Source organism: Glycine soja, chromosome 8, assembly GCF_004193775.1.
Source record: "Glycine soja cultivar W05 chromosome 8, ASM419377v2, whole genome shotgun sequence".
In the NCBI taxonomy this organism is placed as follows: Eukaryota; Viridiplantae; Streptophyta; class Magnoliopsida; order Fabales; family Fabaceae; genus Glycine; species Glycine soja.
The window spans coordinates 20,526,216-20,539,107 of NC_041009.1; the positions used below are offsets into that span (position 1 = coordinate 20,526,216).

At 31.8% G+C, this 12,892-nt stretch overlaps 1 protein-coding gene across 3 annotated transcripts; it reads left to right on the forward strand.

The window, feature by feature from the left end:
• The first annotated feature begins 4,216 nt into the window (after positions 1-4,216).
• On the forward strand, positions 4,217-10,434 carry LOC114422657. Of its 3 annotated transcripts, none has more exons than XM_028389134.1 (10): positions 4,217-4,488; positions 5,947-6,314; positions 6,397-6,480; positions 6,908-7,354; positions 7,605-7,740; positions 7,852-8,014; positions 8,165-8,293; positions 8,838-9,032; positions 9,586-9,708; positions 10,097-10,434. In XM_028389134.1, the coding sequence occupies exons 2-10, from the start codon at positions 6,023-6,025 to the stop codon at positions 10,211-10,213; spliced, it is 1,686 nt and encodes a 561-aa protein (XP_028244935.1). In that variant the 5' UTR covers positions 4,217-4,488; positions 5,947-6,022; the 3' UTR covers positions 10,214-10,434. The 3 variants fall into 3 exon arrangements, with proteins under 3 accessions (XP_028244935.1, XP_028244934.1, XP_028244936.1); XM_028389133.1 differs by lacking the exon at positions 4,217-4,488 and adding an exon at positions 5,473-5,652; XM_028389135.1 differs by lacking the exon at positions 4,217-4,488 and adding an exon at positions 5,473-5,652 and having other exon boundaries at positions 6,400-6,480.
• The last annotated feature ends 2,458 nt before the right edge of the window (positions 10,435-12,892 follow it).

Genomic DNA, 12,892 nt, shown 5'->3' on the forward strand with positions numbered 1-12,892 from the left:
TTAGAAAGCTTTTTGGCAAGAGTTTTTGCAAAGAAAAACAATGGGCAATGGTCAGAAAAGATTTGAAAGAGATATGTGTTTTTTGGATGCTTGTAAAATGCGTGTCAAGGTCTTGCTTTTATAGACTCTTCATGCCTGGTCAAAAAACCATTAGAAGAGTGACGACTTTTGAGAAAATCATGTTAAAAGTTATAACTCTTAACTTTTTCTTCAAAATTATTCACTGGTAATCGATTACCACAATGGTGTAATCGATTACACAATGTATTTTATGAAAAGTTATGACTCTTCACAATTGGATTTGAATTCCAACGTTCGGATTCACTTGTAATCGATTACTAATATAGTGTAATTGATTACACTATTTGAAAATCATTTTGGAACGTTACAAATCATTTGAAAACATTTTGAAAACCAATCTGGTCACTGGTAATCGATTACTGCCAACTGGTAATCGATTACCAGAGAGTAATCACTCTGGTAACTTTAGAAAATTTGAGAAAATTCTTTTGTAAAACAAAATTGTGCTATTTGGTTTTTGAAAAAAATCTTTTTATACTTATCTTGATGTTTTTCTTGAAGTTCTTGTGCATCTTGAGTCTTCTCTTGAATCTTCACTTTAATCTTGAATCTTGATTGAACGACTCTTTGATTCTTGATACTTGCTTGACTCTTGATTCTTGACTTGAGTCATTGGCATCATCAAAATAAACTTGAAAAGCATTGCTTCCACAGATTGGAACGATCCCATTTCTCAATTTTTACCTCATTGGAGGCTTCCGAAGTGGAAGTGAGTCGTTCCGTTTTCAGTGCCAAATCCAAATCCATACAGCCGAGAACAATTTCTACGGCTTCCTTCCAGACCTTAAAATTTGTCCCATTCAGCATAGGGATACTGTTCACTTGAGTAAATACATTTGCAGCACTAGCAGTAGAAATTGAATAATAATAAAAATAAAAATAATTACATGCTCACAAATAAGCCATTAAGTTATAATATATATATATATATATATATATATATATATATATATATATATATATATATATATATAACAAGACATGTGCAAAGTAGTTCACATAACAAACCCATCACAAGATACCAGCACAATATTAATTTATAGTCTTTGGACAGAGAAATTAATTTGTAATTGGTACTCTCAATGCAATGATCAAATATTGACAATAAATTCTGTCAAATCATAGTCTTTCTTTGGATCGACTATAATTCACATGAAAATACCTTATAATTGTCACTCATTTATCATCATAGGTACAAAATTATTTGGCCAAATTATGTCTTCCTTTGGGTTGAGCACAATTCGTATAAATAATTTTATACTAATATCTATGCAATTTTAATTAAATTAACTTATGCAATAGAGATTGCTTTGACAATATATTATTTCAATCAACTCAATCAAAATTACCAAACATAAAAAAAAAGGAATAAATTTGAGGGTTTGTAATTTTTGAATTTACACCAAAACATAATGGGAATCACCAATTAATACACATAATTCACAAATAAAAACAAGGAAAACAAAAAATAAAATGCAAGAGTCAAATTGCATTTAACGATACGCAATAGGAGTTTTCTTATGATGATATAATAAAACCAAAGATTATGTATCACATGTATGTCATGTCATGGCATGGATTCATGACATGCATAAAGAAACAAAACCAACATCCATAAAAAACAAACACGTGAACGAGAAACAAAAAAGGATGACTACTCTGGAGCGAGAAAAAAAATAGTTTTTCTCATGGAATCCGAACACAAAATATAAACACACATATGATGATTATTATATCGTGATCGAAAAGAAAAAAAATTCCAAACTTACAATCATAATTATAATTGCAAAGATAAAATCCCAAAATAAAATTAGGGTTCATGTAACAAAATAATACAGGTATAACACAAATCAAATAACTTTAATTCTCAATAATCTAACCATAATGGTGGCTTTGATACCACTTGTTTGGCATTTTAGGGATCTTAATAAAATACTAATAATCACCAGAAACACATTACGTTAGATTATCAAGAAGAGTTTTGAAAAATACCTGGATCCATGATAAGCAGCGAAATTGATGAGTCTGAGGAACAATTGGTTTTGTGTTCTTCCTCAACCAAATTACTGTTTTTCTTTTGGGACCTTAGGTTTCTCATGGGGAGAAGAGAATACAATTTCTGATTTTTTTTGTGTATTTGGGACCACAATCTTGTTTTAGATTTTAACTTGTTAGAGTTCTCATTATTTCTTAACGAACCAAACTGATTTCTGTTTATCAAGCCCATATTAATTTATGATGATAGTCCAATAGGCTCACCAAATTAGATCACTTTTATTGAATTTATAAATGTAAATAACTAATATAAATAATAAATATAATATGTAGCCTACACTAATTAATTAATTAAGAATTACAAAATTCTTATTTGTAAGTTTTATTAAATCTTGATATATCTATCTTGACCTTGGTGATTCTGAAGATCTAACTTAACTATTAAACTTTTAAGCCAAAAAAAAACAATAATACAGTATTATAATATTAATATCCGAATCCATCAAAAGGATTGGTACCAAAGCACTTATTAAAAGGTCCACACCGAAGTTACTACCCTGTACGTGTCTGTAGTCAAAAGATACTGAGAATTGTTACCTAAGAAATAACACAAAACATAAAATATATAATTGAGGGTCTTCTTCGTGAATTGTTACCCAAGAAAAAAAAAATGTTCCTCCATTTGTTGCCATGTGCAGTGCAGATATGGCGCAGAGCGTGTGCACTACTGTAGCTTGGGCGGTTTCAACGATCCAAATAAATTCTCTTTTTACATATGCACGTGCGTAACTGCACTTGCATGTGATGTGAAGACAGTTTCCTTCTTTCTATCAGATATTTATGATGCCCTTGAAAGAGTACTTGATTTATGATGCCCTTGAAAGAGTACTTGATTTAGTGTTTCTCATGTGTTCTTGCCTCGTTCTTAGTTTTTCTCTTTAACAGGTCTTTGTTTTCCTTTCGGTCAACTGCTCTTGGTAATGCGGAATAGTAGAGCTAGCTCAAACTTTGAGTTGTAGTTCTGACACCTACATTAATTTTTCATTACACACTCCATTTTTTTCTCTAATTAACTGGCATCCAATTATGAATTTACATACTATAATGAAGAAAATGGTTAACTTTTTATAATGGTTTTAAAATTAATATTTAGAATAACTTTTATTTGATTAAGGGTGTAGAAATATTTGTGTTGATAGCATTATTAACTTTTTTTATTACTATAGTTATTACCTCTATTCTTATATAGACAATATCTTTTTGACCATTTTATAAAATCAAAAAATTTAGTTCATTTTATTAATGAGTGATATTTAATTTTAAGTGAAATGAAACTTGGATGTCTTATGAAAAATCTCAAATTTGAATTATATGGATTAAAAAAATAATTAAGAGAAAAATCTTATTAAAATTGATAAGACAAGCTCTATAATGAATATTAAACATCCATAAAGCCAATAAATATATTTTACCAATGACATATATAGTGTCCCTTACGTTAAAATTATTTGGAATTATATATATTAATTGTTTCAATCTAATTAATTAGTGTATTTTTTATAAATAAAATGTAATTAATGTAGTAGACATTTGGAAGGAAATCTTTTATATATATATATATATATATATATATATATATATATATTATAAATTTTCAATTTCATGATAATTAATATTTTTTTCTCAATTTATTAATTTCATGACAAATTCTGTCTCTAAATTTGGTCAACTTCATGTTAAAAGGATTGAGTGGTCACTGACTAAATTTTAATCTTTATCATTGATATATGATGTATGTAGGTTACTTAAAACATCATGTCAAGTTTTTACTAAATAAGTAAAAGGATAATATCCAAATTTGAGATAGATAAAATAGAATATAAGATGATGAGATCCTGAGTAGTACAGCATGGCTGCTAACATGGGAACTCTTGTTATTTTTTTCTTCTCTCACTGAATAGATCCAGCTAAATCTCGTGCATGAAAACCTAAACTCAAGGGGGGCATCACGACCAATAAAACATGAACACCATTTCCATATTCCAACTTCTCATCATTATTATTATCAACTCACCGAAGCTTCCACTTTGGTGAATATATATATATATATATATATAGCCATTATTATCCGCACCAAAGTTTGTTCAACCTCATATTTATTATCTCTCCTTTTAATTCTTTGCATCAACTTCATTAATGATTGATTAGGTGGTTTATACACAGTACAATTATTGCAACAGGAAAACACATAGAAGGTGTTGTGTTCTTGCAACGTTCTGGATCCGACATTGCCCTTGTCGGACCCACGTACACATGTCCTTCCTTCTCCCTTGGCCTTGAGTTCCTCATTGTTTGTCCTTATTGCACGGAGAGGAAGACCATACCCCACCCAACAGATCTCTCATAGAACAGGTAATCCTTTATTTGTTGTTGTTGATATTATTATTATTATTGGAGGTATCAAACTATGAATATATTCAACATGAACATTACGCCAGTTCAACTGGAATTGGTTTGGATTGCTTAAATAAGATTTCAGGTTCAAAACTTTGTAGATAAAAAAAACACCTTGTGGATGAAAATCTTGGTTGAAAAGAGAAACTCTCCTAATGTTGATTAGCTAGATTCCTCGACAGATATCAATTATCGATAAAGCTGGTGATATTTTACACCTATAACATGCGACAAAAGATCAATGTCACACCTCAAATCTTAGGGCCAATGCTTGAGGAGTTACAAGCTTGTTGGCACCTTACATTTTCATAATTATTTATTATTTGTTTTTATATTTTTTTGTGTTTTTTACATTGAATTGGCCGGTCTTTCACATCTTCTCTGCCACAATTCTATATAACATTTCTGGTATGTGAGTATCCCCCATGATGACATTTCTCTTTGTCAGATAGATGTTTTATATTTTTCTTGCTTTAAAACTGAATAAAAAAAAGAATTATAGTTTCTTTTTTGTGTGTGTCTGTATTTCTTAATCAGATATATATGTGTTTTAGATTTTTATGCGTTCTTGTCTTCTTCTTTGTTGGTTGTAAACTCTGCATGTTCTTCTGCCTGAGCCATTATCTTGTGTTCCACTATTTTTTATTACACTTTTTTTTCTTTTCATATAGTATTTCAAGTGTTATAAACAACCTTTTATGTATACAACAACATACATTTTTTTTTAAATCTATACAACATATTAATTTATTTTTCTGTGCAGATGCATTGTACACAAAAATAACAATATATTTTCTCTTTTGAAGGTTGTTATTATGCCATTTCGCTTTTTCTATTCTTTATATGCTTTTTGTTTGCCTGATGTCTCTCTCACCTGAGGATCCTTTTGCTTTTCTTTAGCCATTTCCATATATATATATATATATATATTTGCTCTTCCTTTAAGGAGACAACAGTAGCTTCCTTGAAACAACCTCAAAAGGAAAATCTCTCTCTATACCTCTCTGTGTACTATAAATTTGTTTTGGTTGTGGTTATATTCATTGGTTTATCTGTCTTCCTTTTCCAAAGTGTTGAATTCCATCTTTTTCTTCATTTCCTCCATATGTACCGAGCTTAAAGGTAAAAGCAGCCTTCCTTTCCTCAAATGGAATTTGTGTTGTATGATATATGATATCCCATGAAAATTCTTACTTTGATTAACTTTGAGTTTCAGGAGAAAAATAGTTTTAGAATATCACTTCATTTTTTATTAGAAATTATTATGTAACTTTTAATTTTTAATTGTCTCCTTGTTTAATTGTGTTTTTTTCTTTATTCTTTCAAAGCTGCTATTTTAGTTGATCCTTCATTTTTGACACTATAGTTATCTTCATTCATTTTTGGAGTTAATTTCCTTTGACATATACTGTGCAGATTTTGAGTTTTGTCATTCTTACAAAGACAATTCTGAGGCTTTGAAACTGGTATTCCTAATTCCTAACAATATACAATGGGGGGTTGCGTGTCAGTACCTTCTAATGCAATAAAAGCACCAAGGAAGATCCGTAGACGGATAACAAAACCTCGTCTAAAGTTCTCAAATTCTCTTCCTGGTGAGATCATCAAGAAGAGGAATAGCAATGCAGGGGCACGTGTAACAGATTATTCTGTAAGTGAGGTTGTTCGTATGAACTTTGAAAATGGTGCAACTACTACTTGCAGGCGCTCGGAAGTTTCTAATTCAGCATTCCATCTTACTCAGCTTCAATGGCACCACAGTCAATATGATGCTGATGCAAACTGTATATTCTTCAGACTTTTTAGTATTTTCAGTTTTTGTATCTTTTGGAACTTTGAATTAATTTGTTATTTCATTGCTTGCAGTAGTGAGTCAAGAAGAAACTTATTTTGACTCAGTCAGTATTCTGGAATCTGATTCAGATGACGAATTCAATAGTGTTCATGGAGGTAATGAATAACTAAGCCCTATTAACATATAAACAATCATTGAACATGAGTACAGAAATTCTAGCCTATAAGAGTGGCTATTGTAACATTATGTTGGGGCACTATACTACTGTTGGTTTCGATACTTGATGTTTAATATCATTGTACATATGCTGAGCCAAAAGTGTCAAGTTATGCTAATGACCTAACGGTGTTGTGACATCAATTGCCATTAATAAGTTCAAAGTCCCAATTCCAAATACCCTTTCCTATAATTGTAGATATTAAAATGAGAGAAAAGAAGATATGGGAATAAGAATAGGCAGGTTAACTCCATATAATTTTAGTGTGTGAAATAGAGGTTACTTTGTCTTTATTATTGTTATTATTATTATTTTGCACCATTTAAAATGTTTTTCTTTCTTTGCTTTCTTACTTTGGGTTGCAGATTTATATGCAGATGGTTTTCCAATAGTAGGCAGCACAGTTGGAAACATCCCATGTGGTCAAGTGCTCCAGTATGGAAGATCGACATGTTTTACGGATAACAGGTGTCAGTATGAAGAATATCATGAAAGTTATGTTAAAGTTGATGGAGGCAACCAAGACAGCTTAAAGGGAAAAGATGAAAGTGGTTTTGCCCTTATTAGTACACAAGGTGTTGGAATGTCTTGCTTAGGCAAGTCTCAGGGAAGCTTCAAAGGTATTAAAGAATATAAACATGGTTTGGAAGAGAAACCACAAGAGAATGCACGGAAATCAGGCCTTCTTCGGTTGGCACCCTCCGTTAGTTTCAATGACAAAACACCGAATCGGCCAAGCAAACGGCTGTCACAGATTTTCAGGCTTTCTTTCAAACGAAGATCTTGTGACATAGAGGATGCAAATGAACTTAGTAAGTTATGAAATACTTCAATTTTCACTCCATGAAAATAAATTTACACAGAACCAGGCTTGCACTTTAAACTACCAACTATAAATTTGAATACTGGAAAGTGTTGAACATTAGTATTATTTTCAAATTCAAAGTAATGCAAGTACCAAAATAAGGCAACCTTTTGTATTGCTTGAATCTATTGTATGGAAGTATGCTACATTAATATATTATGCTGATTATGCTCCTTAATCTTGTATTTGTATGTAAGGTCAATCAAAAAGATATTTGATTCGACCCAGAGCAGGGCATACAATTCCATGTCAGAATGGAGAAAAGCCATCTCATGGATGTTGGTCTGAAATTCCTCCCTCAACATTTCAACTCCGTGGTGAAAACTATTTCAAGTATGCTGTTTACCTTCCTTGCTTGGATATATATAGATGTTTTCCAATATATACTAATATAACCAATTTTAGTTCCATGAAAATATAATTGTCTAACCATTCTCTTTCTAGAGACAAGCACAAGTCTCCTGCACCGAATCATAGTCCATACATTCCAATTGGTGTTGATCTATTTGTCTGTCGAAGAAAGATACATCATATTGCCAGACATCTTGAGCTTCCAAATGTGAAAGCCAATGGGAAAATTCCCCAACTTCTTATTGTAAATATCCAGGTATAGTTATTTTTCTTTAATTCAACTATCATAACATTTTTTTCAGTACTAATGTCGAAATATTTATCATTATTTCACTATCAAATTATGAGACTGTGTACTGCTGATTGGTTTCTCATCCTTTATATTATCTTACATGGTTCGTGGCAGTTGCCTACATATCCAGTAGCAATGTTCCTTGGTGATAGTGATGGAGAAGGGATGAGTCTTGTACTGTATTTCAAAGTTTCAGAGACTCTTGATGAACACATTTCTTCCCAGTTCCAGGAAAGCATTATGGTAAATCTATTATCCACTGTTATTATCCCATTCCAAACCATTATTAAGTTCATTTTAGTCAACTTATGGCACCAAGTTACCTTTGTCTATATGAAGTCAATAGTATATTGTGTTCTTCATTGCACGCCATTTTGTTTCAATTGGATTTACAATATTGTTTCCCACACTTTTAACTCTGAGATTTCATTCAGGGTCACACATTTCTGGGGTTTGTAGCTTATTGTTCTATGATGTCTATATTCAAATAATTGAATTGATGAAATAAGAAATTTTGGAGGATCTAGAATCCAAAATCTTTATTTTACTCTTATAGGTCAGCATTGGATTTCTTGAGTCATTGTCATGTGATTACACCAGTTTTATTTAAGGTTTCTATACAATTGTTCAACTTTTAACCCGGTTTGAAGCATGCTGCATACACTTTCTGCCCAACATGTCTTCATGACTGTTTGGAAGCGTCGTTAAAATATTTTTCTTATATTATATTTTAATGTTTAACAATCAATATTATTAACATGGTTCATGTTTCCTATTTATGCTATAGAAATTAGTTGAGGACGAGACTGAAAAGGTCAAAGGATTTGCAAAAGAATCAAGTGTTGCTTTTAGAGAAAGGCTAAAGATCATGGTAGGACTCATCAATCCTGAGGATATGCGCTTGAGTTCTGCTGAAAAGAAACTAGTAAATGCTTATAATGGAAAACCCGTACTGTCGCGCCCACAGCACAACTTTTACAAGGTAAAGATCATAGATGCAAGTGTCATCACAAAGATGTTTTCATCATATGCTTAGAATATATTTTCAAATCAATAAAACTAATCAGTCTTTCCAAATTTACATTTAAACACAAAATAGTAACTTTAAGGAGTCAATATCTGGTAGGTGAATGACCAGTATGTAGGGATGCATATGCATATAAACTACAATGATAATTACTAGCTTTAAAGATGAACAAAAAGGATTGACTGTTGCATCATTGGAAACTTATAGTAAAATCAATTGCATGTGTGATATACCATGAGCTCGGTAAAGAAGTTTAAAATATAAAATAATTACCATATAATACAAAACTTTTTTTATCAAAACATGCAATTTTTTATGTTTTAACTAATGTGATTACTTTTTCCATATTTTTTACTCTTTTTCCTGCATAGTAAGTCATGACTTCGGATGTTTGGGTACCTTTAGCTCATTTCTTTTTTCTATTATAGAATTTCTCTTCATAGGCTACCCAAACACATGTTGTTGCATCTGACAAGGAATTGACTGTTGTTTATTCTTCTCCCAATAGGGTCCTAATTACTTTGAGATTGATTTGGACATTCATCGATTTAGCTACATATCAAGAAAAGGACTTGATGCATTTCGAGATCGTTTGAAAGATGGCATTCTTGATCTAGGCCTAACCATTCAGGTATTGTCTCATGTTTGTGTACTTTGGTATTCTTAGATATAATATTGGGTATCCACATCCATTAAAATAAAATCTATGGTTTTTAAACTTAATATGACTCCATATAGCTACCCTTTTTCTTTAGCAGGTTTCAATTCAAAAACACATCAAGCCTTCTTAGCCTCGGCTACGACATGCATATAAATTCCTATGCTTACATATATCATGTTTCTCACCCATTCTAAGCAGATTTTTTTACCAAGTCAGGCATTAAATAATACAGCATGCATGAAGATCAAGTTTTAAATGAACTTGAATGTTCTATTTTGAGACACTACAACCCTTTTTCCAGCATTATATAGTTAGCCTTCAACTGAGATTGACCATCTCTCTAAATTTCTAATAACAGGCACAGAAACAAGAAGAGCTTCCGGAGAAAGTATTGTGCTGCCTTAGATTGAACAAGATTGATCTTAATGACAATGGTCAAATGCCCATGCTAATGACCGTTGATGGTGAATGCTAAGGGTTTTCAGTTAATTGGAGGGAATAGCATTCAACAATAGAAACAAATATATGTATGTATTAGTTACCTTTGTATAAAGTGGGAGTTAAGGTGTTTAAATTGGATGCAACTTCTGCAGTCATGTATTTCTGTTCAAATGTACATTCGGAGGAAAAGAAATTCAGAGGATGATTAACATGTATTACTAAATGACATGAAAGGCAGAAGTGTTTATTTATTAACTATTGTAACCGGTAAACAAGTGAAAGGAATATTGTATCATTGAAATGACAAAATACCCCATTTTTTTTAAAATAAATAAAAAAGAATATTATTTAAAATAAATAGAGTTTTAAGAAAATAACGAGGCTTTTGTATTTAAATAAATAAGAAGAAATAGTTTTATTAATTAAAATAATGATTTTAAAGTAAATAAAATAAACATATGTTCTTAGAAAATAAAAATGATGTTTTATTTATTCATTTGATAGGGAGTAAAATGAAGTTCATTTTTACATAATAATAAAATAAAGAAAGTAGAATAAATAATAGGTGCAGAGTATCCTAGTTATAAGTAAAGACATCTACTAGAGATCATAAATGGTTGAGGATAGAACAAAAGAAGCATCTTGTTCTTTCCAGGCGATCGAAAAATAAAGAAATAGTGAATTTATTCAACATAATTATGTACTTACAAAATATCGTCTCTCAATTCATCCTATTTCATTATATACGGGGTGTGATATGGTCCAAAGGGTGAACTGGACAATTCCAATAATATTTCATTCTTGAACAAAAATCCATTTTGGAGTTTATTTCATCTATTTCATGACTGGTACGGTGGAAGATACACGTTATACCACGATTTTGAATCATAAGAGATATGTCAAGAAATGACAGATTTATTCATTGTATCAATAATCGAGCTGGATTTGGTGTATCATAAGGGATTTGTTTTTTCTATTGATTTCTCCGGATTGGTCAGTTTTTACATTTAACATACGTATCTTATGCTCTCTCTTTCTCTCAAATTCGTTTTCTCTTCTTCCTCTCCAAAACCCTTTCTTTTTTCGTATACACCCAAACCCGTCCCAGTAAAACAACAATCACGGACTCGTTAATCGTTGGATTGTGTGAAATTTGAACCGCAGATTTGAAACTCATTTTCACACATCTCACTATTGCGATTTGCAAAATAATATTTGTGGAGGGAGAAATGCCCCTAGCACACAGACAATGAAATTGAGGCTCCAATCCATTTTCCTTCTTTCTAACGCTTGTAAACCCTAGTAGAGCAACCAGAGGAAAATTTGAAAAATCTTAGGGAATCGCTAGAGACACCACTATCCCTACCAAACTACACATGTGAGTCTACTTAGAGCTAAGAGATGAGTTTATCACAATTGAGGTTAGAATGAACATGTGTAGACATCCTTAGAAGATCAAATTAGGATTTATTTTGGAATGTTTACTGTATTGTAATTCTTCTTTTACGATTATAATTACAAGATTTTTGTGTTTGATGGGTCAATTGATGCCCTGATGCGAATTGATTGATCAAATTGAGTGCTCTTGATGTTTTTTTGTGTTTTTGAACATATGATTTTGATTCCTTTGATATTGATATGATTATGTGAAATTATTTGAGGGGTTTTACTCCCCATGTTGTGAGAAGCAATTTTGTATAATTCGTTTGTGTTTTGGACAAGATTTACTAGATTAGCGTGATAAATTGTTATATTGGGATTATAACATTGTGATTGAGATTGAGTGTATGTGATAAATTGAGTATGTGTTGAATTGTAAGATACATGTGTATTGAGATGTTGTGTGTATTGAGTTGTGAGCTATGAACCGTACAATCACACAACTGTAAGACCTTTTAAGGGCGACGAGTTAATGCGCGACAAGTATTGTGATGAGATCAACAGTGGGAACCTGACAAGTTTAATCACTTGGAGGCGTGGCGAGTTAAAATTATTTTGAGAACAATTGAGGAGTCATGTGTTTTGTACAATTCATAGATAAAGTCTGTGTGTTAAAATGTTTTCTGGATTGGACCTAAATCAGGAGGGAGATGCCCTGACGAACTCTTCGGAGTCTAGGCCTTGGGAGTAAATACACCCTGCTTGAGTGCTCTTTTAAGCTTGTGTCAATCCCACTTGGTTGGAGCATTCTCACAAAATAGTATGACTCTTTATGATTTCAGCTAGTGAGAGTAGCCCAACCTACCCGTGTGTGGTCTGTCTTGTCATGTACTCATGTGTGCCCGACGAGGTTTTTCACTGACAAGGTACCACATTGCATATAGGATTGACTCTTAGTATATTTTCTGCATAATGCTTGTGTATTGATCGATATTGATTGATTGAGGGGTATTGTGTTTAGATCCTTGAGTACGTGAATGATGTGAAAATGTGTAAGATGTGTACTGTTGAGATGCAATGTTACTCGATAAGTGGTGGAATGATGTGAGCTGTGTTGAAGTAAGTTGTATTTCATTTATATGATATGTATATCTATGTTGTCCTGTTTCTCTTTATTAGTTAGGAATGTGATAACTCACTTCTTATGTGTTGTTTGTGTTTGAATCCTGTGATAATCTCGAACTTTGTATTCATGGGAACAGATGGTTAGGTGAATGGCTATGAAGAATCTCATGCTAGAGGATACTAGAACACAATGTTCTGATAGGATGTG

Coding starts and splice junctions, on each gene's coding strand:
- LOC114422657 (XM_028389134.1), top strand. CDS start 6,023: ATGGGGGGTTGCGTGTCAGTACCTTCTAATGCAATAAAAGCACCAAGG. Junction 6,481..6,907: donor ATTCAATAGTGTTCATGGAG/GTAATGAATAAC, acceptor TTTGGGTTGCAG/ATTTATATGCAGATGGTTTT. Junction 9,709..10,096: donor ATCTAGGCCTAACCATTCAG/GTATTGTCTCAT, acceptor TTCTAATAACAG/GCACAGAAACAAGAAGAGCT.